This window comes from Moesziomyces antarcticus (assembly GCF_000747765.1).
Source record: "Moesziomyces antarcticus DNA, scaffold: scaffold_v10010, strain JCM 10317, whole genome shotgun sequence".
Lineage (NCBI taxonomy): Eukaryota > Fungi > Basidiomycota > Ustilaginomycetes > Ustilaginales > Ustilaginaceae > Moesziomyces > Moesziomyces antarcticus.
Window position 1 is genome coordinate 21,443 of NW_014639000.1, and position 25,703 is coordinate 47,145.

The 25,703-nt window shown below is 61.5% G+C and overlaps 9 protein-coding genes across 9 annotated transcripts, besides 7 other annotated features; 7 read left to right on the top strand and 2 right to left on the bottom strand.

The window, feature by feature from the left end:
* Window positions 1-138: 138 nt before the first annotated feature.
* Window positions 139-3,099, bottom strand: PAN0_010d3924 (mpp10 protein; the record flags this gene model as incomplete). Its single annotated transcript, XM_014800381.1, has 1 exon — window positions 139-3,099. One exon carries the CDS (start codon window positions 3,097-3,099, stop codon window positions 139-141), a length of 2,961 nt encoding a protein of 986 aa, XP_014655867.1.
* Window positions 3,100-3,979: 880 nt separating this feature from the next.
* Window positions 3,980-8,182, top strand: PAN0_010c3925 (uncharacterized protein; the record flags this gene model as incomplete). Its single annotated transcript, XM_014800382.1, has 1 exon — window positions 3,980-8,182. The coding sequence occupies one exon, from the start codon at window positions 3,980-3,982 to the stop codon at window positions 8,180-8,182; it is 4,203 nt and encodes a 1,400-aa protein (XP_014655868.1).
* A 714-nt stretch (window positions 8,183-8,896) lies between these two features.
* PAN0_010c3926 (uncharacterized protein) lies at window positions 8,897-9,253 on the top strand (the record flags this gene model as incomplete). The annotated part of the gene is made up of 1 exon (XM_014800383.1): window positions 8,897-9,253. The coding sequence occupies one exon, from the start codon at window positions 8,897-8,899 to the stop codon at window positions 9,251-9,253; it is 357 nt and encodes a 118-aa protein (XP_014655869.1).
* Window positions 9,254-9,459: 206 nt separating this feature from the next.
* Window positions 9,460-10,197: a sequence feature (In-frame stop codon was detected at splice-junction site;~sugar transporter protein).
* An 82-nt stretch (window positions 10,198-10,279) lies between these two features.
* Window positions 10,280-10,648: a sequence feature (In-frame stop codon was detected at splice-junction site;~sugar transporter protein).
* Window positions 10,649-10,764: 116 nt separating this feature from the next.
* Window positions 10,765-11,778: a sequence feature (In-frame stop codon was detected at splice-junction site;~sugar transporter protein).
* A 403-nt stretch (window positions 11,779-12,181) lies between these two features.
* Window positions 12,182-12,479: a sequence feature (In-frame stop codon was detected at splice-junction site;~sugar transporter protein).
* Window positions 12,480-12,614: 135 nt separating this feature from the next.
* Window positions 12,615-12,659: a sequence feature (In-frame stop codon was detected at splice-junction site;~sugar transporter protein).
* A 73-nt stretch (window positions 12,660-12,732) lies between these two features.
* Window positions 12,733-12,845: a sequence feature (In-frame stop codon was detected at splice-junction site;~sugar transporter protein).
* Window positions 12,846-12,913: 68 nt separating this feature from the next.
* Window positions 12,914-12,988: a sequence feature (In-frame stop codon was detected at splice-junction site;~sugar transporter protein).
* A 206-nt stretch (window positions 12,989-13,194) lies between these two features.
* PAN0_010c3928 (uncharacterized protein) lies at window positions 13,195-14,010 on the top strand (the record flags this gene model as incomplete). Its single annotated transcript, XM_014800384.1, has 4 exons — window positions 13,195-13,226; window positions 13,334-13,541; window positions 13,676-13,864; window positions 13,948-14,010. The coding sequence occupies 4 exons, from the start codon at window positions 13,195-13,197 to the stop codon at window positions 14,008-14,010; spliced, it is 492 nt and encodes a 163-aa protein (XP_014655870.1).
* A 124-nt stretch (window positions 14,011-14,134) lies between these two features.
* PAN0_010c3929 (arfGap-domain-containing protein) lies at window positions 14,135-15,604 on the top strand (the record flags this gene model as incomplete). The annotated part of the gene is made up of 1 exon (XM_014800385.1): window positions 14,135-15,604. The coding sequence occupies one exon, from the start codon at window positions 14,135-14,137 to the stop codon at window positions 15,602-15,604; it is 1,470 nt and encodes a 489-aa protein (XP_014655871.1).
* A 1,891-nt stretch (window positions 15,605-17,495) lies between these two features.
* Window positions 17,496-18,512, top strand: PAN0_010c3930 (uncharacterized protein; the record flags this gene model as incomplete). The annotated part of the gene is made up of 1 exon (XM_014800386.1): window positions 17,496-18,512. The coding sequence occupies one exon, from the start codon at window positions 17,496-17,498 to the stop codon at window positions 18,510-18,512; it is 1,017 nt and encodes a 338-aa protein (XP_014655872.1).
* An 877-nt stretch (window positions 18,513-19,389) lies between these two features.
* On the top strand, window positions 19,390-22,863 carry PAN0_010c3931 (uncharacterized protein; the record flags this gene model as incomplete). Its single annotated transcript, XM_014800387.1, has 1 exon — window positions 19,390-22,863. The coding sequence occupies one exon, from the start codon at window positions 19,390-19,392 to the stop codon at window positions 22,861-22,863; it is 3,474 nt and encodes a 1,157-aa protein (XP_014655873.1).
* A 166-nt stretch (window positions 22,864-23,029) lies between these two features.
* Window positions 23,030-23,786, bottom strand: PAN0_010d3932 (translation machinery-associated protein 22; the record flags this gene model as incomplete). The annotated part of the gene is made up of 2 exons (XM_014800388.1): window positions 23,030-23,285; window positions 23,365-23,786. The coding sequence occupies 2 exons, from the start codon at window positions 23,784-23,786 to the stop codon at window positions 23,030-23,032; spliced, it is 678 nt and encodes a 225-aa protein (XP_014655874.1).
* A 490-nt stretch (window positions 23,787-24,276) lies between these two features.
* PAN0_010c3933 (DUF1771-domain-containing protein) lies at window positions 24,277-25,176 on the top strand (the record flags this gene model as incomplete). The annotated part of the gene is made up of 1 exon (XM_014800389.1): window positions 24,277-25,176. One exon carries the CDS (start codon window positions 24,277-24,279, stop codon window positions 25,174-25,176), a length of 900 nt encoding a protein of 299 aa, XP_014655875.1.
* Window positions 25,177-25,703: the final 527 nt, after the last annotated feature.

Here is a 25,703-nt window from a genome sequence, read left to right on the forward strand (position 1 = left end):
AAGGTTTCCTTATAGGTTATGAGCCCAAGCGCCAACGCAGATGCAAGCGAGAGCAAGTTACCCAACCAGATCGCAGGCACATCAACCGCCAAAATTCCGCCGCATGACCACCCGTCTTGGATCCAGGATCGACGGGGATTAGAGCTTGAACTGATTCGCGGTGGTCGGTTTTGCCGCCGCACCATTCGCGCCCTTTTTGGCCTTCTTGCCCGATCCTGCACCAACAGCATTGGGCTCCTTGCCGATCACCGAGACGCCACGGTTGCCAACGAGCTTCTTGAGTGCCTGCTGCTTCTCCTCCTTGTCGTTGACCTTCTTTGCCCTGACCAGTCCAGACATCTCGAGAGCCTTCTGCGTATCCTGAATCCTGTCGTTCCTCTTCCTCTTTTCGGCACGAAGCTTGTTGTGCAGCCTCTGCTTTTCCTCTGGCGTCATTTCGGACTTGGCACCTTCCATGGCAGTCGAGTGCTTGGCACGCTCGTACACCTCTTCCGGTGCCAACATTGTGCTACTCGACGCCGTTGCCGGCAGAGCCGATTCGATCGCCACCGAGGGAGCATTGGTGATGGTTTGGATCGTTGCCTTCGGAGCACGCGGGGTAAAGTGCGCATTCGAGAGCGCATCGAGCTTGTTGAAAATATCGTCGTAGAGCTGCGTGATCTCTTCGTGCTCCTTGGCCAATTTCGCGTCTGCTTCGGCCACAGGTGCCCCCTCGTCGCCATCGGCCCCACCTCGTGCGGCTTGATACTCTTCCTCGTACAGCTCGGCGAGACTCTTTGCGCTTTTGCTGTCGGAAAGCTCAAGCAGGCGCGAGGGGAGGAACGGCAGGGCTTCGAGTTCGCGCCGGCGGATGACGTCGTCAAAGTTGCGCTCGAGAATGCGTCGCTTGATGAGCTGTTCGAGCGACTCGGTCATCTCCTCTGTCACCTGCGGAACCACCTTGGCGGCACGTTCGAATTCGAGGTCCTGCTCGAGAAGGCTGTCCTGCGGACGTGCGCGTGAGCCAGCCTCGCCCATGAGCGTCCACTCCTTCTTGGCGACATTCTCGTCCTCAAGCCGCGCGATCTCCTCCTGCAGAGCGGCGACGCGCTTCTCGTGCGTCGAGAGCTTGTCCTGCGCATCATCCTCGTCGTCGCTGTCGGCAAAGAGATCACCAGCCACGCGGCGAGCGGTCTTGGCACCCTGGCCGTCGTCGCTGCCAGCTTGGCTGCCTTCAGACTCGTCTTCGGACATGTCGGCACGATCTTGGTCTTCTTCGTCGTCCTCCTCGTCGTCGCTGGCATGGCGTCCGATGGAAGATGTCTCGGACTCGACTTCGTCCATGTCCATATCTTCATCGTCGTCGTCTTGGCCGCTGCGCTCCTCGTCGTCGTCGTCGTCGTCCTCGTCAAAGTCGCGCGCGGCGTCGACGTCGTCGGAGGAGGCGCCGATCATGCGGAGCATCTCCGGGGTGAGGTCGTCTGCGGACTTTTTGCGCGGCTTGATGCGGCGGTACTCGATGGTGTCGTTGAAGCGGATGCTGCGCTTGCGGTCGGGCTCCTCGTGCACACGCACCGTCGGCTCACCAGACTCGGACTCTTGCTCGCTCTGTTCGTCATCATGGTCGTCGGCCTGCTCGTCGGCGGCGGCGTCCTGGGTGGCGAATCGGGCGGAGGCCTTCCTCTTGCCGAACTTTTTGTTGAAGCGTTCTGCCTTGGCGGGGGGCAAGAAGAAGTCGGCGTAGTGTGCATCGGCAGCATCTACGGCGGCTGCTTCTGCGGCCTCGCCTGCGTCTGCATCATCGTCGTCGTCGTCCATGTCTTGGTCGCCAGCAAGCGGCTTGTAGAAGTCGACCTGGTTGTCGAGGTCCTCTTCTTCGCTCTCGTCGGCGGGGTCGGCTTCCTCCTCGGCGTCCTGCTCGTCGAGCTGCTTGTTGAGGTCGTCTATGGAGAAGAAGTCGTCGTCGAGAGTGGGATGACGCTTTGCGGGGCGGGTGGCAGCCTCTCCTGGACGATCGAGGTCTTGGAGGAGGGATTCGGGAATGTCAGAGGCACGAGCGCGCTTGCCACGTTTGTTTGGTGATTGCTCTTGCTCTTCTTCGGACTCGATGTCGTCTTCATCGTCCGAGCCTTGTTGCTCAAATTCATCCTCGTCGTCGTCGTCATGGCCGACTTGGGAGCGCAGACGTGGGAGCATGCCCATCTCCTGCTCCTCTCTGCGACGGAGCTGCTCGGCCTCTGTCTTGAGTGGCTCGTAAAAGACTTCGGTGGGGTCGCCGTCGCTGATGTCGGAAGCACCTGCGTAGGGCGAACCCTCCTCGTCCGAGTCTTGGTCATCGTCATCGTCGTCGCCCTGCTCTTGTGCAAGCTCTGCGAGGAACTGCTCACGGAGGGCTGGGTCGATGCCGAGCGCGCGGAGGTCTGCGTCGCTAAGCTGGCTGAGCTTGACGCGCTCTTCCTCCGGGTCGAATTCCTCGTCATCTTCTTGCCCGTCGGAGTCGTCCTCGTCGTCGTCGTCGTCGTCGTCGTCGCTGGACTCATCGTCATGGGCGTGCTTGCGAGTGCGAGAGGGACCTGCACGGCTGTTGTCGTCCTCATCTTCCTCGTCTTCTTCCTCTTCGCGGATGAGGCCCTGTGCAAAGTAGCGTTCTACGAGGCGAGACATCTGGGAAGCCTTGAGGTCGAGCTGCTCCCAGAGCTGGCGTGAGTCCATGCCTTGAATGATGAGCTCATCGAGCGGCGTGGCTTCAAAGACAGGAGCAGCGGCGGGTGCAGCCTGTCCGCGTTTTCGCTTGCCGCCGGAGCGGGAGGCACGCTGGTCGGGAGCAGCCGAGTTGGGAGCGATGGTGTTGATGAAGGAGCAGATGGCGGGTACGGCGTTCTTCTCGGAACGGACGGCATGGTCGAAAAGCTGCTTGAGTGCGGAGACAGAGAGCTGAGAGAGCGAGGTATCTGGGTTGGCGAGTCGCTCTGGGTTCGTGGCGATGAGTTCGGCCAGTTCATGAGCCTTGCTGAGCTGCGGCAGGGAGGTGGAAGTCGATGGCTCTGATGGTTGTGATGGTGATTGGGCGGTGGTGGCCGGCGCTGATGCCTTTGCACCCTTGCGCGGTGAGGATGGCATGGTGTGGCCGACAGTGCAGAGCGATCGTTCGGTCGCTGAATATGTGCGGCTAGGGATGTGATGGTGGGGCCATGAAGCGAAGGAGGGTGGGTGCGGAAAGGGTCGTTGGAAGAACAAGGGACGGCCTGAGTGTGGAACAGAAAGTGCATCTGCAGCCGACTCCTTCCCAAAATTTTCGGGACAAATTGAGGCAGCTTACTAAGGCTTTGCTGATAGAAGCCCAGTCGAGTGGCATTTTTTGAGACACAACTGTAGGGAGACAGGATCTAACGATCCATCAATTTGTTCGTATTCCGTCGACTCAATTTGTGCGTCATGAATGTCTCGGCGCGGGGCATCATTGGAGGGCAGCTGTTGGTTGGCTGCTGGACGACGAGAGAGAGAGTACATGGCGTCGCAGCTCGCATGGCAAGCGAGAAACCAGAGCACTGGCGCCCTTTCCGCCAGAACAACGCAATCCACCAGAGCCTTGGCCTGGAGGAGCCAAGGTGGACCGCGTGCAGATGGCGCTGCGAGATGGCTCGAGCCGAGATCCACCAAACCACGCCCGCGCCCGCTCGCATGGAAGCTTTGTCGAGAGAGTCGGAGTGAGCGCTGCATGATTTGAGCCCTTTCGGCCAAAAAAGACACGAAAAAGAAAACGAGAAAGGAAAGTGGAAAGTCGAAAATGGATTCCCGTTCGGGAGAGTCGGAGTGTGGATTGCGCTTTGCCTTTTTTTAAATAATTGTCTGTGCTCGGCGCACACACACACACACACACATCCGCCTATCTGACAACCTTCCCCTTCGACCACCATCCACGCCAACGTTTGGTCCCGCGTAGGCTCCGTCGAGCTTGTCCCCACCGAGCCTGCATCGCGCTCCGTGCCATCCGCACAACATGCCCGCGCAAACAAACGGCGCAGGGCCCAGCCGCTCCGCCAGTCGCTCCGGCGGCCTCAGCGGCAAGTTTTCCTTGTCCAACCTCTCCATCAAGAGCGCAGACGCTCGCAACGGTGCGCGCACTCCAAAGAGCCCACACCGCCCTTTCCTCAGCAATCCAGGACCCAGATCCACCAACGGACGCACCTCCAACCTCTCCACCTCCTCCATCGCCAAATCCACCGATGGCAACAACATCGCGCAGCTCTACGCCGTCTTTGGCCTCCCCAAGGACCCCGCCGTCTGGACCCTCGCCGAAGAAGACTCCACCAATGGCGTACACCACATCGAGAGCGCAGTCGGCCGCTTCTGGCGTCCAGAGGCCCTCGGCTGCTCCATCTGCCCACCCATCAACCCCGTCGAAGAAGTCCCAAAGACGCCCCTCTCGCCCCGAAGCCCTTCCGACAAGAAGGACACCAAATCCTCAGCTTGGGGCTCCAACGATGAGAAGGACGGATCCAACCCAAAGTTCATCGAGATGGCAGACGGTCGCGGCGGCATCGAGCGCGCAGAGACCGCACGCGTCCTCTCCAAGGCCCTCAAGCTCTCCTTTACCCGCGAGATCGAGATCTCCACCGGCCCAATCCACTTCCCGCCCTCCTCCACCTCTCACACCTTCTCCTTTAGCGTACCTACCGTCAAGTCGTCCGCTTCCGGCGGCGCAGCACGCCCCTCCACCGACGTGCGCAAGGCCGGCGCCCCCTTCTCCGTCAGCGCCGCCAACGTCCACAACACGCGCTCCTTCTCCGCCGTCGGCGAAGGCTTCGGCCTCGAGGGCGTCTCCTCCCGTCTCCCCGCAGGCGCAGGCGGCTCCGGCGACGACACCCCCGGCGTAGCCACCTTCTACGGCTCCGTCCTCACCGTATGGTCCGCCGCAGACGACAAGCGTGCAAAAGCCATCCGCAAGGAACTCGGCCGCCTCGCAAAGGCGCGCGCCACCGCTCGCACCGCCGCCACCAACAAGAACGTCAACAACGACGGCGAGGACATCGAAGACGACGCCGAACTCACCAGCGCGCTCGGACACTCGATCCTTCCGGACAACAACGCCTTCTTCATGCCTTACGCCATCTGCATCGTCTCCCGATACCCCATCTACAACCTCCTCGCCGACTGGAACAAGGCCGCCTGGTTCAAGTACAGCCGCAACATCGAAATGCACAACAAGCTCATGGCCGCCATCCTCCGCCATCCCGCTCCGCGCATCGGCGAGACCTTCCGCCTCCCTTCGCCCGACGAGGACCTCGCCTTCGTCTGCACCTTCCCCGGCGCACTCGACTGGGGCAGGGGCCTCCTCGGCATCGACTTTTCCATGTGGCCCCTCTTCAAGGCGCTCTCCATCGACAACGTGCTCACCATCTGCGAGATCGCCCTCGCACCAGCAGGTCGCATCCTCTTCATGTCGCGTCACCCCGCCCTCATGGGCATGGCCGTCGAGACGGTCAAGTACCTCGTCGAGCTCTGCGGCTGGAAGGGCGTCGCACACCAAAATTGCCACGCCAGAGACGTGCGCATCTACCTCGAGGACCCCGGCTCCTGGCTCATCGCCATCAACACCGAGCTGCGCAGCATCATCAAGCCGCCCAAGGAGGTCTGCATCGTCGACCTCGACATCAACTTTGTCAACTGTCCGCGCCCGCCCCTCAAGGCGCCCTCCAAGGGCGCCGCCAGAGACAGGAAGCGCAGAAAACTCATCGCCGCCCTCGGCTTCTCCTCCGCCGACTACACCATCCCGCGCGAGTACGTCGAGGCCTTCCCCAGCGGCCGCTTCCGCCCGCTCAGCAAGGTCGAGTCCACCTCGCGCGACGTCGCCTACGAGCGCCTCGAGACGCCCCAGTGGTGGGACCAGGGCGCGCTCGTCGGCGCCTTTGACCACGTACTTCACGAAGGCACCAAGCCCAGCTTCCTCAAAAAGGTGCTCCGCATGCGCACCGACAAGCAGGCCGTGGCATCCGAGACCGAACAGGCCGCCGTCCTGGCGCTGCGCAAGCGCGCCAGCACCTTTGTCGACGCGCGCGACGGTCTCGAGAACAAGATCGGCAGGCTCAACAAGCGACTCGCCTTCCTCATGAGCGAGGGCGAGATGTGGCGTCAGCAGTTTGACAAGATCCAGCAGCTCGTCGACCGCCTCACGCGCGAGGCGGGCGACCTGCGCGCCAAACTCGACAAGGAGCGCCGCGAGTCGCGCAGGCTCAGCTCGACGCTCCAGCAGCGCGATCTCGAATACGTCCAGGCGCAGATCCAGCTCAAGGAGACCGAGCAGGCTCGCGAAAAGGCACAGGGCGAGCTGCTCCGCATGCGCACCGCCATGGAGAACCTCGAGTCGGAGCGAGAGGCCATGATGGACGAGATCCGCAACGTCCTCTCCACCTCGGGCGACGACTTTGGCATGGCTTCGCTCGGCAATCTGCAGAGCATGACCCAGAACTACACCCGACTCGACGGCGCCGGCTCGCCCGCAGCTAGCGACGCCAGCCACAACACCGAGATGCACATTATGAAATCGCGCGCGCTCGCCGAGCAGCGCATCTCCATGGGTCAGCCGCGTACCCCCAGCCGCCTCAACAAAGGTTCCGTCGCGCCGTCGGAAGACGCGCATGCCAATGGCGCCCAGCCCAACGCGTCGGCGTCCAACCACTTCCCCGACGAGCAGATGAACAATGAGATCCAGAAGCGCACCACGGCGGTGACGGATCAGATCGCCAAAATCCAGCAGCAGCTCGAGTCGACGCTCACCCAGCTCGAGGGCCGACGCTCGGTCACGTTGGAGCGCAGCCGCCGCCTGTCGTCCTCGTCGTCCGTGGGCAGCCACCGCTTTGATGCCGCCTCGAGTGTGGGTCACCACAATGCGGTTGCCTCCAGCATTGGGCATGGGGATGACGGGCTGTACGCTCACCGACCGTCCGAGGAGGTCGAGACGATGAACGGTGAGCGCGCTGCAGTGCCACGACGCCAGCGCACGGTGTCTTCGACGAATCACGCGTCGACACAGCGCTCCAACCAGCTGGCTCGGCCTACGCCCGTGCTGACGCCCAAGAGCCCTGCGCGCGGCCAGCGCGAATCGTTGGTCTCGTCCACCGCACCGCACACCGACAACAGCTCGCTCGAGGCGAATGGACACGACACCTCGTCGCCACCCAGCGAGCCTCAGCCTGCCGAGGTCACCAAAGACGCAGCACCAGTGGCCACTGCTGCTACAGCGGGTGCTGCGGCAGCGATCGTCGGTGCGGCTGCCTCGCCTGCTGCGCTCGGCAGCAGCAAGCAAGAGGTCAAACTAGCTGAGATTGAGGCTGCGGGCGACCGCAGCAAGGATCTGCCCGACGTACCTGCGGACTTGAGCAGTGCCGATGTCGACGCCTCGAAGCTCGACGAGCCCGACGCCACTGATGATGAAGACGGGGATGCGCTCAACATGTTTGACGAGCCCGAAGATTTCCGCCCCAAGACGCCACCTGCAACGGTGACGTACTACGAGTTCCCCGGCACCTCTTCCAAGGTGACGCTCAACCTGGTAGGGTCTCATCCGTTGTGGGGCCACCTGGCGTGGAACGCTAGTTTCATCATGGCGGACTTCCTCTGCGCGCACGCTCTCACACTCACCAAGGGTAAGCGTGTGCTGGAGTTGGGTGCTGCAGCTGGATTGCCAAGTATCGTCTGCAACTGGGCGTCTGCATCGCACGTAGTCGCGACCGACTACCCCGACAAGGCCCTTATCGACAACCTCACGCGCAACATTGTCGAAAACTGTCAGGACGAAGCGAGCCCACTGCGGGGAGCGGGGGAGACGTTTGTAGAGGGCTATATTTGGGGTCGGGATGCAACGCCGCTTCTGGAAAAGGCCGGTGGCAAGTTTGACTTGATCCTCATGTCGGATTTGGTCTTTAACCATCAAGCCCATCCGGCACTGTTGGATACCTGCGATGCGTGTTTGTCGGATGCAGTAGCGGACGAAGGCGTAGCGACCCCTTGCGTGCTGGTCTTCTTTACCCACCACAGGCCGCATTTGGCGTACAAGGATATGCAGTTCTTCGACATGGCCGAAGTCAAGGGCTGGAAGTTCGAAAAGCTCGGAGAGTGGTTCAAGCAGCCAATGTTCCCACAGGATCCGGGTGACGAGGTCGTGCGATCCACCATCCATGGATTCAGGCTCTGGAGAGCATAGAGACCAATACAATTCGTTCTTGCTTCGGTCTTGGCTTGCTCAACTCGTGTGTGTGTGTTGCGACTGTGTTGCAAAGCTGGATGCCCGCCGCTGTTGACCGGCTCGCCAACTGTCGAGCCCCGAGCGTCTCCCACGACCAAGTTGACGGTGTTGCAGTTGATGACGATGTTCCCGGGCAGATCACCGCTTCCAACCATGATGACGTTGGCCGAAAAGGGATACGAGAATCTGTCAACAGGGGAAACGAGTAGCAAGCCAAAGGGTCGAAGCCGGATGACTGGGACAAAAGGCCGGGCTGGAAGACGAGGATATGGACCAGAACCGTGAAATGGGGTTGAGGATCGAATGGGGAAAGCGAAGCTGGAATGGGAGAGGGATGGAAGTTGGGGTAAGAGACAGGAGCGGAGGGTCAGACACGTCGCCATATGTAGCAAGTGGAAATGCGGGAAGGTTCCAGCGGCGGCTGAGTTGCGGGATCTCACCTATCCGCTCGTCCTTCTCCGCACGCAGTGTGCCTCGTCCAACGTGAAGTCGGCAGCTCCAACCCAAACTCTAAAGCAGTGCAGTGTTCTGTCTTATCTCCACCGTCCTTGTCTTTGGTGTTGATGAGCGTGTGACAAGTCAATGTGATTGCCTCGACTTTGAGTCTGGCTCCGCTGCACGCCGGCTCCGCTCGAAGCCGGCCGCAAAACTTAAACGTTTGCGGCTCTCCGGATGCGCCTTCAGTTGCCGCAATTCGAGCCGGTCAATGCGGGTGCGGATCACCAACAAGTCCGGCGCGGCCTCGAGAACAAGACCGGCAGGCTCAACAAGCGGTTCGTCTCCCTCATGGGCGAGGGCGAGATGTGGCGTCAGCAGTTGGACAAGACCCAGCAGCGCGATCTCGAGTACGTCCAGGCGCAGACCCAGCTCAGGGAGACCGTGCAGGCTCGCAAAAGGGCCCAGGGCGAGCTGCTCCGCATGCGCACCGCCGTGGAGAGCTCGAGAGCCCGACCGCCCTTCGTCAGTGTGAGCGCGTGGGCGCAGAGAAAGTCCGCCAAGAGGGGTAAGCGGGCGTGCGGCTATTCCTGACCCTTGTGCGACTGGATCGGTGGAATACGCAAGACAGTCGTCCTGTCCGGGCCACGTCGCCAAACGACACTTGCTAACGCACGATCACAAGTCAGGTTCACACTGAACCTCGCACTCTTTCACACTCTGCTCGCGCTCACTCTTGTACACACTCGATCGAGATCCGAATCACTGGTATCATTCGGCAGCACGTAATACAAGATTGTTTAGGCCATGGAAGGGTCGACGCGCTTCTCGCCGGCGCCGACCAAGTTGTTGTCGAGCTTGACGAGGGGTTCGGGGCGAGTGACACCCTTCTGCCTGAGGATGGTGGTCTTGAACCAGTAGGGGAGGGTCTTTGTGTTCTGGTGCTTGATGAACTTTGCGTGAGGCACGCTGAAGACCGCATCGAGTTCCTCGAGCGTGTACCTGGCGGTTTCGGGTACAAAGAGCCAGATGAGCACAAAGGCGCATACGTTGAGACCGGCATAGAAGCCGAATGCGCCCGTGGGCGTCATGACACGAAGCATACGCGGGAAGGTGATACTGAGCACAGCTGCCCAGAACAGACAGGTGGCCACCGCCCAAGCCATACCCTGCTCACGCTGAGCAAGCGGGAATACTTCGGCCGAGTATGTGAATGGAACGGGACCCTCACCGACCGAGTACACGGCGGCAAAGAGGTAGACGAACAGGGCGACGAGTCCAATGCGCGTCTTGTTGGTCTCGCCCGGGATGAGGAAGCAAAGACCGGCAGCCAGGAGCGTCCACGCCATCTGTGGGAAGGTAGAGAGCAGCAGGCTTCGTCGACCAAACGTGTCGATGGTGACAAGCGCAGGGAAGGCAAACAGGAAGTTGACCGCTCCGAATCCGACCGAGGCGTACAGAGCCTCCTTGGAGCTGAAGCCTCCCTCCTTGAAGATGGTCGACGAATAGAAGGCCACGATGTTGATACCGCACATTTGCTAGAATTCAAAGCCACGAGAGAAAATCATCAGTATCGGTCGCAGCAAGGAAAGGCAAGGGTCCGAAGCAGGAAGGACTTACCTGAGCGAGCATGACCACGGTAGCACCGACAGTGGCACGGCGAACACGAGGGATCGTAAAGAGCTCCATGAAGCGGGCGACGTAGTTTTCGCCGCGGATGATCTTGGCCTCCTCGAGAAGATTGACGTGGATGTAGTAGAGATCCCTGTAGGCCTGGAGCTTGTTGTGTCGGAGGCGGATGAGCGAGCGGAGCGCCTGCGGGTATCGGTTCTTCTTCATGAGCCAGCGGGGCGACTCGGGGCAGAAGTAGATGAGGATGGCAAGCGGCAGCGCGGGAATGAAGGCGGATCCGAGCTGCAGACGCCACGAGATGTCGCCCGTGTCCGCGACGACGACATTTGCGATGAAGCCGAGGAAAATACCAAAAGCCTGAAGGAACAAAAAAAAAATATGAGAAGAAAGTATACTTTGTGTCAGACCATGGTCGTCACTTCATGAAGGAGTGTCATACGACACTCCTGATGGTGTAGAAACAATGAACTTACAGTCCAAAGCTGCCAGCCCATTACGAGGGCACCACGGATCTGTGCGGGCGAGTTCTCGGCTGCGAAGACGGGGACGGTGGATCCCTTGGCTCCCATGCCGATTCCGAGGAGCAGACGGACGATGAAGAGCTCCCACCAGTTCTTGGTGAAGCCCGAAGCGATGGGAGTGACGACGAGGATGACGGCGGTGATAAAGATGCATCCTCGGCGGCCGAAGAGGTTGTTGAGCGGGTCCGAAAGCCAGCAGCCGATCATGGCACTGGCGATGTAAGGGGCGGCGTTGACGATACCAACGATCCACTGGTTCCTCTCTGCAAGTGCGGCCGAGACGTAGCCGGGAGCGCCAGGGGCGATGCCTTCGGAGGCGGCCTCGGGAATGTTGAAGGCGACGGGGAAGCTGAGGTTGGCACCGTTGGAGCCGGTCTGATCCCAGCCCTGAGTGGCTGCGCCGATGGAGCAGGTGAAGATGGTCATGTAGAGGAGGAAGGGGTGGGACCACTTGTGCGAGTACTCGTGTGCGATGGCGTCCTTCTCGTCCTGAGGGAGCTCCTCGATGGACTGAAAGTCAGCGGGACGCTGGGCGAGCAAGGCGCCGCGCTGAAGACCCTCGAGATGGTCGGTGAGGCCCTTTTCCTGCGCAAAGATCTCGACGTCGCGCATGAGCTGGGCCTTGGGGATGCCGGCGAGCGGGTTGTTGACCATGGACTCGTCCAGGACGGCCTGGGGAACGGGGACGAGCGAGTCATCATTGGAGCTGGCATCGTCGGTGGCGAGGCGGTCGGCGGTGACCTTTTCCTCGGAGGGAGAGCGTTTCTCGTCGAGAGCCGACATGTTGGAAGGGATGCGGGGAACGCGGGGGTTGTCGTAGTGGATTGGAGCTGCAGAGCGAGCGGGGGGGTTATATACGCGGCTGCATGGGTGGTCGAAGTCGGGGAAAGCGCGCGTTGGCGAATGCGGGGAGGGGGAGGTGCCCCACAAGTCATGCGTGGCTGCAGCTAAGCCCCCACGCTGTTGCTGTTGCGATGGAGCGAGGGAGGGAGGGGGTGAGGCGGAGCAAAAAAAGGGCTCGGTTGACTGACTCACTAGCCGAGGTTCAAGGGCCCCCACACGGCGTTGGCCATCTGCCACCTACGACACACGATTGGCTGCGGCGAGCCATGTTGCACTGCCAGCCTCCTCGGCAGCAGCCCCACCCGAGCACCACATGCAACAGTCTCACTTGCTCGACGGCTTGAATGCGCTCGACCATCTCAGCAGGCACGGTGCACCAACAATGGGAGAGCGAACCCTTTCAATGCTATGCAGACCCTGTGCGGAAGGCGAAGAAGCGAGGTTGACCGGCTCTATTGCAGAAGTGGGGGCTCGTGTGGCCACCCTCCAAGAGCCGTCGTCGAGTCGAGTCGAGTCGAACGCGAACGCGGAGTTGGGATGTCGAGGAGCGCGTAGAGGGTCGGACGGAGTTGAATTTGTCAACGGCACTTCCGTTGGAAGCGCCAAAGGGAGCGTCGGTGGGGCCAAGGGTTTCCCCACGCCCTGTGCTCATGAAGCACGGCAGTTGACTCGGAGGCAGTGGAAGCGAGCCTCGAGATGGGCCAAGTTCGGACCATCCAAACCCTTGGCTGCTCCTACAGGCTGCTGCATTGTTGCGCGCGGGTGCAGCTCCCCTTTTGTGCGAAGAGCCCTTTTTGCGGAGAGCAGCCGCGTACAGCCTCTCTCTGTGCGGAGAAAATTCGGCATGTCGGAAAATAGAAAATCGAGGCGAGCAGGCAGAGAAGCAGCCAAACACGGCTCAGGCCGATCCCCGCAACTCGCCGCGGGCGGACTTTTAAAAACGGATTCGTCGGCTACACCACTTTTCGGCCGCTTCGCCGATGGGAAACCAAAGCGCTTCGCACCTGGTCGCAGCTCGGAATAGCCAGTCCATCGAGCTGGTTCAGTCAACTCCCGCAAGCGAACACTACCACGTACAAGGACGTAGGATGGAATGATGGCGCACGCGACATTGTCCAAGGGCGCTGATGGAGGTCGAGGAGCGGCACCGTAGGAGGCCGCTGTAGAACCCACTCGGCGACGTCGGCAGGCTAAGTCCGCTCCAACGGCGCAGCGATCAGCCGAATCATGAACACAATCCACGGCAGCTTCGCCGCACCTCTTTTGTAAGCCGGTGAGATTGCGGTGCGTAGCCGAATTTCACGCCGAGCTTGGCCGCAGCGCCTCTGTTCATGGCTGCGCTTAAGCGAGCTGCGCGCGTCAAACCTCTCGTCCCCTTTGCTCATACACCGCGACGCCTTCAGCGGCCCCGCGCCTCTCTCGTCACACGAGACCCTCTTGTCCCAGTGAATGCCACATGTCTCTGCCCGTTGGCGCGTTCCTGCTCGTCCAGCCTAAAGCTCTTGTGCAGGGTTCCTCCCCGTTCACATCCCCCCCGCAATGATCACTCGGCCCCTCCGAGATCTCGAGACGTTGAGCTGTCCCGCGCGTCGACGGGCTTCCAAAGAGTGCCAAGACCTCGCCGTGATCAAGTGACCTGGAGTAGAAATTCGATCCAGTCCTTCTCGCCGCGCCACAGCGTCAGTGCATTTCGTACCGAGACGAGCGTGGTTCAGCGTGGCCGACGACGAGAAGCTGTCGGCGTCTTTGCGGGGCGCAAGGCTCTGCCACACCTCTGTACCAATCTTGCCGAGGTTCACCCGTTCAAGCCCACGCTGCGAGGAACCGTGTGCGCTGTGCTCGAAGATGATGATCCTGCACTTTGCCCCGTGTCGGCCATCGGCGAGGTAAATTCGCCGGTGCGGCTTGAGTCCCCCCTCACTGGTCTACCCGTCCGGACATGGCTTTGAAGAAGGGATGCAGTGAGCCTCCTCCATGATGCCGTTGCCGATGCCGAACCTGGCTGCGTCTTGCACGGCAGGTACGAACCGGCTGCCGGCCAAGAGTCTCCACCACGACGGAGTCGAAAGCAGCCTCGGAAGATCGCCTCACCACCGCCTTGGCGTCGCCGGTCAACCGCACGCACGTCGACGGAGTTGCAACCAGCGTCGGAAAATGCACCAGAGCGGCAAATGGCCTTGATAGTTCGCAGATCGACCCGATGCACCTTGTAAAAATGGAGCCCGATCGAATCGCCCTTTCCAGCTAGCAAAATCGGCGCTCGCTGGCACTCCTGCGAAAAAGTGGGCCCAGAACGAAAATTCGGAAGCCGGACACACGCGCGTGCGTGCACCCGCCGCTGCCAACCGCGCATGAAGCGGCGCTCGACATCTTGGAGCTCCACCATTCCGGACCAACGACACCCACACGACGTAAGACAAGGCACCACTTTGCCTTTTCTCATATCGTCCTGCAGTAAGGCCACCGCCACGGCCGCACGATGAACAGCAAGGCGGCACAGGAGCGCCAGCAGCGCATCCTGCTCGACCTCGTTCGGCAGCCGGGCAACGATGTGTGCGCCGACTGCAAGGGCCGCGCGCCGCGATGGGCAAGCTGGAACCTGGGCATCTTTATCTGCGTGCAGTGCGCCGGCGTTCACCGCAAGATGGGCGTGCACATCTCCAAGGTCAAGTCGATCACGCTCGACACGTGGACGCGCGAGCAGGTGGACCGCATGAAGGAGATGGGCAACCTCAAGAGCAACCGCATCTTTAACCCCGACGAGATGCGCAACCGACCACCCACGAATATGGAGGAGAGCGAGCGCGATAGTGAGCTCGAAAAGTACATCCGCCGCAAGTACGAGTTCCGCAGGTTCATGGAGGGTCGTCCACCGCCAGTGCCCACCAAGGACGCCACGTTCTTGACCTCGCCGCCTGCATCGTCCGGGCGGTCAAGATCGCCAGTACCGGGGGTGTCGGAGCAGCGCAATCTGGCACAGGGCAGCAGCATTGCACGATCGCGCACGGCTCCGATCCCATCGACGTGGAGCGAGGCTCAAAGGAGAGTGGGTGCCAATGCGCCGCCGCTTCCGTCGTCGAGCACCAAGGCGTTTGCACTCCCCACACCCGCGGCCTCTTCACAGCCCACGCTGCAGCTTCCGAATGGAGCTGTGCCCCAACGAACATCGAGCGCGCTCGACGGCCGCAACGGCAGCAGCAGCGCTGCCTCGCGGCCGGTGGGTGGAGCGAGTGCGCAATCGAGCGTGTTTCACGATCTCATCTCGCTGGGCGAGCCGTCTTCAACGCCGTCTACGCAGCAGCCTGCACTGCAGATGAATCCATGGGCGGCGATGCAAGCTCAGCAGCAAGCGGTCCTGAGCGCACCAGCGATCCAAGAACCTTCTGGCAACTTTTGGTCTGCTTCCAGCAGCGGTGGTGGAGTGTCGCCTGCATCGCCGTTTGGACTAAGTCCTTCCGGGGCCACGTCGTTGGGTGCCATGCGGGCTATGCCACAGCATGCCAATACGCTGCCGGTTGCGACGCAGCCACATGCCATGGGTGGCGTTTCTCCCGGCATGCTGAGTCCCGGCGGGATGTTTCCGCAGTACCAGCAGCAGCGCAGTGCGAGTTTGGGCAGCATGGCATTTTCCACCTCGCCCATCGCCTCGCCCGGGTATGCGTCGAGCAATCCGTTCAATACGATGCAGTATGCCTCGACGGTACCGCAGCAACAATCGCAACAACTGGGACAGGCTGCATTTGGACAACAGACGATGGCCACGCCGTTCTATGGCCAGCAGGTACAACAGCAACCACAACAGCAGCAACAGCAGCAACAGCAGCAACAGCAAGGTCAATTTGGACAGTTTCAGTCGTCGATGATGCCGAATGCATATGCGCAGTCGCAGCAGCAACCGTTCATGCAGCAAAATACCCAGCACTCGACGCAGTTTGGCAACATGTGGTAGCGGTGCAATTGCGATATAGGAACAATTCTCATACAAAGCTTGTTGCGCGATGAGCCGACTGTGGTGGTGAGCAGGGGGTGATGTTCGGCATCTTGCATCCGCATATATCTCGAGACGCGGACTTCAGGTTCCGGCTTGTACGGGTGCGAGCCAAATGCGACTGTGGATGGAGTGAGGCAAAAGATGTCCGCGGAGAATTGGTGTGGCGCACGAAGATTGGTGAGCATGACGAGAACGATCTGACAACAAGGGTGCGGCGACAAATTGCCGAGGCGAAAGCGTCGAGATCGGTGGCAAGCCTAAAACATTTTTTACCCCACATTTTTTCTCGGAGGGAGAAAACAAGGTCAGGCTGGGATGGGAGGCATTCTAACGCTCGGCTAGAGGCGCCGCAAGCGAAGCGCTACTCGCGGCGCGCAGGACATTGCAAGACAGAAGGACGGCGGAGCGTGCATGCGTGTGATTGGAGGCATGACAACCTCGGTCGGAGCGGAGGCGCCGTTGAAGCCCCGGACAAGCGCGAGGATCGTGGTGATGTGGCTGGTGATTCTTCCCGCTGCCAACCCAGTGTGCTGGTTGTCAATGATCCTCCCGGGGCGTGGCGCGGCGGGAGGGAGGTGTGATCGTTGCAAGTGTGCAGGAGAAGCGGCTGCTCGCACGGCTCCAGTCACTCTCGCTTGGATTTTCGCATCGCGAGGGAGGAGGAAGTGAGACACTGCGCAAGTGCCTCGACCAACCACATGCATGAGCTTGCTAAAAAGTGTGGGGTCGGCTGCATGTCGACGCAGCATGCATCGCCACCCGCTCTCCACCTCACACGCTTCGAATGCCTAGTCAATCACAGTCTGCGAGGTGATTTCTTCATCTGGCCTGTGCTATCGGCACTCGTCCGAACGATCCAATTGCAATTGATTATGGACCTCCGGCTTGCGCGTGTGCGAGGGAGGAGACCATGTGATTTCTCGAGGGGACTGGCGAGGGAGAAAGAAAAAAGCGAGCGCCATCGATAAGGTTGTTGGCTGCACGTCCAAGGCAACTGGAGCCGCGTCATTTCGGCCCTTTTCTTGTCTCTCTCGTTTTACCCCGCCTCGGTCAGGGCACTTGGACAGCAGCCCACCTGACCGCCAACGGTGGGGTCTGGACCTGCGTTGCGGTGCCACAGCCAGTGCGCAGTCGAGTCTCCGCGGCCACACGCGAATCCGCAGAGGCTCGAAAAGAGGGACCCTTGCCTTTCGCATGCATGCTCAGCTTGGGTGCCGTGCGTGCGAGCGTGCGTGCGTGCGTGCGTACTGTAAATTACTTGCCGCTGGACTGTGCATCCTCAGCCGTGGCTCGAGAGGCAGCTGGCAAAGCAGCGCTGCTTCGGCTTCTTCCCCACACTTTGGCTGGCCTTCTGCATCTCGGCTGCTGCCACTGCGATTGTGCCCCACCAGAGCCGTCTTACGCCCTCGAGTGCAAAGCAGAAGTGAAAAGATCCCTTGTCCTCACGCTCAGTGAAGCGGTACACGCCCTCCATCCCCCTTCCCTTCTCTCCTTGGCTCAGCCCCAGTCTGGCCATATCGTTGCCTTTCTACCACCACCACCACCATCCTCGCCCGCACAGCCATCGTCGTTCATCTGACAGCCTGGTTGCCTACTCTCCCTTTCTATCTCAACGTCGACCGTACCCTTCGCTGAACCCCCGTGCGCCCGCTTGCCCAGCGCCATCGTGCAGCAGCGTCTGCCCAAAGCCTGAATCTATCGCCGTCCACGTCCGACGACCCAGGGGCCGTGCGCCCCGGATCGCTCGCTCAACGAATCGCAACCACCCAAGCGCGCCACTCGCCGCTTCGCTCAAGTCTCACATCATAAGCCCACGCGCTCACCGTTGATCTGCTGGACACGATCGCCCATGGCTTCGCCAACTGCAATTCCTAACCCCGAAAAGTCTGCCCACTACCGCCACAAGCCTTCGACCGTGGCGCCCGTCGACCTCTCGAGCGAGATCCGCACCAGCGAAGGTCAGAGGCTCTCGTTTTCGCCTCCCGTCTCGTACTACTCGCGCTCCTCGGCTCCCGCCACGGGCCTGCGCATTCCTACGGGCATGACTTCCACCATGGGGCCCTCGAGCCCCACCAACCGCTTCTCCATGGGCTTCAGCCCCACCGCATCCAAGAACGACGACGCGCGCATGTCGCCTCCGCAGTGCCACACGCGCGCGCGCTCCCAGACCACCATCGGCGCAGGCACCATCGCCTCGAGCACCGAGCCTTGGGATGCCGGCCGCATCGACACGCGATCGTCGGCGCTGAGCGACTCGGTGGGCTCGCAGTCGTCGTCGTTTGTGTCTGCCTCGGACCTGTCGTTTTCACGTTCGCCTACGAGCCCCACCAGCTCGCTCTCTTCGTCGGCGGCCGCGGGCTACTCGCTGGGCCGAGTGCCGTCGCTGCCGCTGGGTGCATCGTACGAGCAGGCGCAGAAGCGATTCAACAGCGGCAGCTGGGGCCAAAAGATGGGCTGGATGGGCTCCATGCGCTCCAACCCGCTCTCGCCCACGCTCACGCGCACCAGCATCGACGAGGGCAGTGCCGTGGGCGACGCCAACGCCAACACCAACGGTCCCATGGGCGGTCTGCTGCGACGCTTTAGCCTGAGCGGCAACTCGTACCGCGCGCCTTCCACTTCGGTGTCGTCGAATGCACCGGTGGCGCCTGCGTTCGAGACGGCGCCGAATGCGGCGGCCATCCCGCGATCGGCGTCGCCCAAGACGATCCCCGTGACGCGCGACTCGGGCGTGTGCTTTTCGGAGCGCATGGACGAGCCCAAGCCCGTGGCGCGCGGCAGGCAGCCGAGCTTCAGCGGCAACACCAAGCGCAAGCCCAGCCCCATGGGCGAGCGTCTCCTCATGGGCCACTTTAACGCGCACTGAGCTGGCCTGCCCTCATGCGCAGCTCTCCGTCTGGTTCGGCCGGCTTGCACTCGTGTATACGTATCCGGTTTCGGTTTGGTCCTTGGCTCGTCTTGTTGGTTTTGGTGTTGCGGGTCTCATGTGTCGCGCGCGCGCAAGGTCTCCCCGTGTTTCCTGCTGGGTATTGGCATTTGTTTGGATTCTCTGCAATCGAGTTTGATTTCAGCAGCAATTTGTGCGGAGAGCTTTGAAAGATTACGCACAGTGTCGATCGCAAGTGCTGGACGACCGGCGGCTCGATCGGACGTGCTGCTGCTGCATGAGTCAAGGTCGCCGGCAATCTTACTTGTGCGAACCGCAAGACGAGGAGCGTGGGGGAGTGACGCTTGGTTGCACGAGCAGCCTGCACGACCACCTCCAAGCGAGACCAGGCTTTGAGGTGCAGATTTTGGGCGCAAGATTTCGAGGGGAATAAGAATTTCCAGCCCAGAAATAGCGCTCCAACGGCGACCAACGATTGTTGCGGGGGGAAAAGGCGAGCATCGCTCTCTTTTGTCAAACCTCCACTCCGTGCTCCCGGTGCACAGGCGACTCTGCTGGCAAAAGTGGGCGAATAACCCAACCCAAAAACCCACCCGGCGCGCTGCAGCTCCACATGTCCCACACGCACCACTCACTCACTCTCCCTCGGCGTCATCATTCGAACACCACCATCCTCCCCTTGTTCGGAAGATTGACCACCACCACCACCACCACCATCCATAGCTCACACGCATTACGTATTGACGTGCGCTGGCGTCCGTCCGCCCTCATCCTCTTTCTTTCCGCCCTCTCGACATCGTCTCTGCTCCGCATGCACAATCGTTCGTGCCCAACCTAGCGGCCTCTGTCTCAGGGCATGGCGCTCCACCAGCTCTTCACCTTGGCGTTTGCGCTCCACCTCGAGCCCTTGCCCACGCTCGACTACGCCACTGTGCCCTACGTCAAGGACCCCGCACACAGCTCCGAATCGCTCCACGAGACCGACAACCTCCGCGTCGGCGCCAACACCAAGCTCGAGCCCATCCACACGCGCCATCTTCCGCACTCGGTCGACACGCTCTCTTTCCTCCTCAACCATACCCGAGCCGTCGACGCCGTCGAGCCCTTTGCAAAGCTCATCGAGCTGCTCGATGATGCAGACGACGATCCAGAGTTTCGCAACCTGCGCGACTTTTTCGATGCCCGCTACAACCAAGACGGATCCTTGACCGGCGCTGACAAGGAGCCCCGTCGTCGCATCCGCAGCGTATCGCGAGCCGCTTCCACCAAGCAGCCTGGTCGGCGCCCCAGCCAGCCTACAGACGCGCGCAAGTCGTCGTTTGCAACCAGCCTCGGTGGCGCTAGCGCGCTCAAACTCAGCTGGCTCCGACGCAGCAACAACCCCGGCTCCCAGAATCACGATGCCTCGGACGACGAAGACTCGCACTCGAGGGTATCCAGTAGCGGCCACACAGCCCATCCCCCACCACCCACCGCTCCCTACATCCGCCTGGCCAAACCCAAGCCCTCGTCGTCTCCCGCCAGCTCCACCTCGTCGTCCTCGCACCGCGACGCCGAATCGTCTGCCACCATCACGTTCCGTGTTCGCCTAGATCTTCACGCAGTAGGCCTCGCTCCACCGCCGCCCAAGCCACGGTCCCAACGACACTCGGACGCAAGCGCGCTTAGCTTGCAGCGCACCAGCTCCGCCAAGTCCGCAACCTCGTCCGATTGGAGACGACGCAGACCACGCAATTCGAGCCTCTCCAGTGGCGGCGCCGCCTTGAGGCCCGTCACCAGCCCGGACAGCCTCGCCTCGTTCGGCGCCGTCTCCTCGATCGCCAACGGCCTCTCGGATCAGCAGCTGGCTTCCATCTCCACCGCACAAGACGCGCAGACAGCCGCAAAGAGAGGCCTCAGTCTTCCACCCGAAGCCATCGACACCAACCTTCCCAGCATCACAGAGGGTACCGTCTCGAGCCCCACACAGCTTACCGGCCACAGCGAGAGCGTCAGCCCCACCACACCGCAGCAGCCTGCCTCGCCAACTACACCCACCAAGCCCGCGCGCCGCCCCTCGATGATGGCCAAGATCCTCGAATTTGGTCGCAAAAAGTCGTTCCTCGATCGGTCTACCGGCGATGCGCACGAAGATGCGGCCGACTCGAAAGCCAGTCCACATGCCTCGGATGCTACGACACGCCGTTCGAGCTTCCGCTCGGGATTCCGCCAGCAGACGGCGGACCAGACACCTTGCAACGACGAAGCGATCGACCTGGACGAGTACGACGATGATGCGGCGGTGCGTGCTCAGATGATGCGCAGCAGTGCCAATGGTGTCAGCGCGCAGAGCCGGCGTCGCTCATCGGCAGGCAGCTCCACTCGCGATGCAGCCTTCCTCAGGCATGCTCCGCACGATCTGCGTCCCGTGCAGGAGGGCGGCATGCTCGACCTCACCACCGTCTCGTCGCGCTCCAGTATCGGCACCTCGTTGTCCGATGCCATCCCGGAAGACTCTGCCACGGGCACCTTCTCGGCAGAGCGCACGAGCAAGTCGCCCTCCCGCACGCGGCAGGCGGCGGCTTTGAACGAAGGTCACGACTTTTTGTCGCTCTTCCGCGCCGCGTCGATCCTGGGCCTCAAGTCGATCGACGATGATGATGTCCCTTCGAACACCCCTAACGGCGATGATCTGTCCACGCCTGGACTCGACGGTGAGCTGCGATCGCCACGTCCCACTCCGACGCAGTTCGAAACGAGCAGCGCCAATTCGCCCTCGATCCGCACGCCGCAGGTACATCCAAAGCGTACCTCGCTTCCCGGCACCCCGGGGCGCTCGGTAAGGTCGCTCGACCTCGACCGATCGCCTCGACCGCCGTCGTCGGGTACCAACCCCATCGACGCCAACTTTAAGCTGGGTGCCTCACTGGCCAACAAGAGCGGCGGCGACGAGGACGAGGCGTGGTGGCCGTGTGGTGATGTGGACCCGCTGCCGATCAGCATCTCGAGTGCGTTCGGCCAGGCGCTGGGGTGGGAGGGCATCATGCACCTGTGCTACGGCAAGGGTAGCCGTGCCGAAGAGGACGGCAAGTACGTCGCGCTTGGCAAGGCTGCGGCGCTGGATCAGGCGACCAAGGTGCAGGAGCGCAACGTGCTTGCGTGGCGCACGGGCGTTGCTAGCGCTGGCACTTCGCCGCCCAAGCCCGAGGCTCCGATGTCGATCCACGAGCTCGGGGCGGCGGATGCTGCAGTGCTGGACGGCAACTTTGCACAGAAGCTCAACTTGGACTCTGCACATGCGCTGCCGGATACGACCAAGACGTCGGCGGTGCTGGAGCGGTTACAGGCCAAGACGCCACAGCGATCCACGACCGAGCCGCCCGCCGGTAGGAACGAGTGGCAGCAGGCGTCGCTGCTGTTTGGAACGCGCGTCAATCATGCGCGCACGTGGGAGCACTGGCGTCTGCTGTTCAAGAGCATCAAGGGCTGGATGGACGAGTACGAGAAGACGCGCGTGCGCTCGGGTTTGGCGCGCGAGATTGGGCTTGATCGACCCGTCGATCCACCGGCGCGCGATGAAGACGGTGATGCAAGCGTCCTCCTCGCCGCACCGATCGACATTGAGGGAGGGTCCGAGTTGCATGTGCCGGTCGTAGGTTCGCCACCATCGCATGCGCACGTGCTCAAGCTCGCACGCGACAAGGTGGACGTCTCGACGATATCGCGCGTGCTGGGAACATCGCTTAGCGTTCCACCGTGCGTGTTGGCGGACGCAACCAACCGCGCACACGGATTCCGTCGTCGAACCGGCATCCCGGAAGGACTTCCACTCGGTCCTGGCGACGAGGAGGCGATCGAATATACGTGGTCGCGCAAACAGCTTTCGGTCGAACACTTTGCAACCGCGCTCACCATCAGTACCGACAGCGCCCTGCACTACTTTGCCCAGCTCAGTGCGGGCAATTGGTTGCATCGGTCGGCATGGGAGTTGGACTACCTCGAAATGTGCGTCTTCAAATCGCCGCTCGTGGCGGATCGATTCCCACCCCCGGGTGAAGCGGTTGTAGAAGCTTCCCAGTCGTACAGGGCGCGAGAGGGCGAGGAGGATCGGTCGAGACTGTGTCCGAATCCGGACGAGCGCGGCGCGTGGGATCCCGATACCTGGAAGACGTGGCTGGCGGGGATCAGGGAGGGCGATATCATTGTGCCGGCCGTGGCGTGGCAGGCGTGGTGGACACTCATCTCGGTGCTCAACGGCGCGGATCGTTCGGGCAGAGCGTATGATCTGCAGGTCAAGACCATGGACGAGCCATTTGAGGCCCTCACCGATCTCAATGCCGTGTATCTCTAGATGCATTCCAGCCCCGTATCGCAATGCCATGTTCAGCATCGCCTCAACAGATGGCATTGAACCACTGACCCGCATGTCGGTGAGTTGCTGTGAGCGGAAGAATAGTGGCATGTTGCATTTGCGGTCAAGTACGCAGGTGAGCCGTGTACAAGTGGTGGGGGCGAGACTAGTCTTCGGCGGGTGCAGCGCCGGGTGCGCCTGCGGCCGCCTTTTTGGCCGTCTTCTTGTCCTCCTCGATGGCGATGTTCTTTTCCGACGGACCGCCCTCGGCGTCGGAGGGGAGTTCGTGGAACGGCTTCGTGCGCGAAAGGATCAGATCGCGCACGTCGTCTGCCACATCGCCCTGCACGACGATCTCGTCGATTCCCGGGTTCTGCACGCTCTTGCTCACCGATGCACCCGTTGCAAAGCGCGAAGACAACCTACACCCTCCAGAAAAGAACAATCAGCATCTCATGCAGTCTACATCAAAGAATGGTTGGAGGAAGNGGGGGGACTTACGCTTTTGCTACGACTTTGAGCGCAGGAAGCGGCGGCGAAAAGAGGTGGAGACCGATGATGCTCGTGGTGACTTTGCGCTTGGTGCGCGCCTCCTTCTTGAGCACGATGCGCGAGGCGGCCATCTGGGCGCGTTCGCGCTCCTCCTTGGCGACGGTCTTGCGCTCCTTCTTGGCAGCCTCGCGCTCGAGATCCTCGGCCTGCTTGGTGGTGAGGTTAGCCAGGTTGGACGAGATCGCCTCTTCGGACCACAGCTGCGAGTAGAGCGCCGGCTGGTGCTCCTGCAGCCACGAACGGCACTTGGAGGGCGAGGGGCCAAACTCGCAGTACTCGGGCGGGAAGGTGCAGACGGCACAGTAGACCACCTCGCGCGGCTGAGGGCCGGTGGGAACCGAAGGTCCAGCTTCGTTTTCGATGTCAGCCATCTTGATAGATCGTCAGAAGATGTACGGAGACAAGGTGGAGTGGAGCGGAAGGGAGGCAAGAGCAAGAGGTCGATGGCAAAGTGCCGTGTCGGCGGCCAATTCTTCTCGCACGACACCACCCGAAAAAAACTCCACAAGGATCACAAATCGGGTCGGGTTGGTCCGATGGAACTCGATCCAAGCTAGACCGCCGGGGTAGCTGCGTGGACGGCGGTGCAGGTTTTGACAGTCCGCCGCAGATCTTGGACGGGCCTCGCCCTTTGCTGCAGGCTGAAAGCCCGCTTCAGCACGTCGGTCACCGGCACTGCCATGCTCGACTTGCATCCATCCATCGCTACCCCTTCTGCTTTCCCTCTCATACACCACCAAGTTGACATATACGAGGACTCTTCTCCTTTCTCCCGGATCGCCTACGGAACCTGGGACCCCCTTCGGATAGACAGATAGACACCTCCTCCGGCTGGACAGTGCCGCGTGTGCATCCGCAACCATGGACGAGCTCGTTCGCTTTGTCAAGCAGCACCGCCGCCAGATCACGCGTTTCGCCAAGAAGGCGTTCACGTGGTGGAAAAAGAACCAGGGCGGAGGACAGCAGCAAGGCGGTGGCGGCGGTGGTGGTGGCTCGTACGGCGGCTCTTACGGCCAACAAGGTGGTCAGCAGGGCGGCCATCAAGGAGGCTACGGCGGTTATGCTGGTGCAGCTGCAGGAGGCTATGCAGGAGCGGCTGGAGCAGGCGCTGGGTACGACCATCCGCCACCGCAAGGCTCGTACGGTGTGCCACAGCAGCAGCACGGTGCGCCGACGCAGGGCCCGCACTACAAGTACTCTGCGGACAACCAGGTGAACCAGCACGATGCCAACTACATGAATCTGCGCAACCAGGCGCGCTCCGAGGGCGACAAGATGGCGCAGTGCTTCGATCAGTCGCACAAGGCGTATGCGCAGGGCGACGGCGCACGCGCCAAGCAGCTCAGCAACGAGGGCAACGCGCACAAGGCCAACATGGAACGCCTCAACCGCCAGGCGGCCGACTGGATCTTTATGGCCAACAACGAGGACTCGCCGCAGGGCACCGTGGATCTCCACGGTCTCTACACGTCCGAGGCGCTCGAGCGAACCGAACAGGCAGTGCGCAATGGCCAGTCCCAGGGCTGGAACGAGCTGCGCATCATTGTCGGAAAGGGACTGCACAGCAAGGACCACCGCCAGCACATTGCGCCCGCCGTCGAAAAGATGATGCGCGACTACCGCCTCGAGGCGCACCTCGACCCAAGGAACGCCGGCGTGCTCGTCGTCAACCTGCGCGGAAACGGCCAGGGCGGCGCCAACTTTACGCGCGACCTCGCCAAGCAGACCACCGGCAACGAGGACGAGTGCGTCATCATGTAGGCCCGTCTCGCAGACTCTCTGGCGCATGATGAGACCAAAGCGACTCGCTTGCTCCGTCTAGACTCGGTGTAATCACATACCCTTCCACCTGGATACCAAGGATCATCCTCTGCGGTGCATGCCGAGCTCTTGTGTGTGACCCGCTTGTCGAGTGAGGTCGGTCTGGAGGAGCTCTGCCACCATCAACCAGGCACAAGCCGTGGTTTTCGACGGAATATAATTTGTGAAGTCCACTACGTGCTAACAGCGAGCGATTTTCTCGAGCGCCGGCCAACGCGCTGCCAAGCAAGAAAGAGCAACACGGCCCCGCCCCTGTGCAGCATCACACATGCATGATTCAGCCTGTCACGACCACGGTGCCTCTTCCCGTGCCTCCGAGGTTCGATTCAAGCTCGAGACTAACTTTGTCGCCGCTTCGCGTTTCCGAGCTACCACCACCTCACTCACTCCTTCTCTTGGATCCCTGCTCTCACACTCGTTTTGCCTCGGCAATGCTCCGTCGCATCTGCATCTAAAGCGCTCGGGCC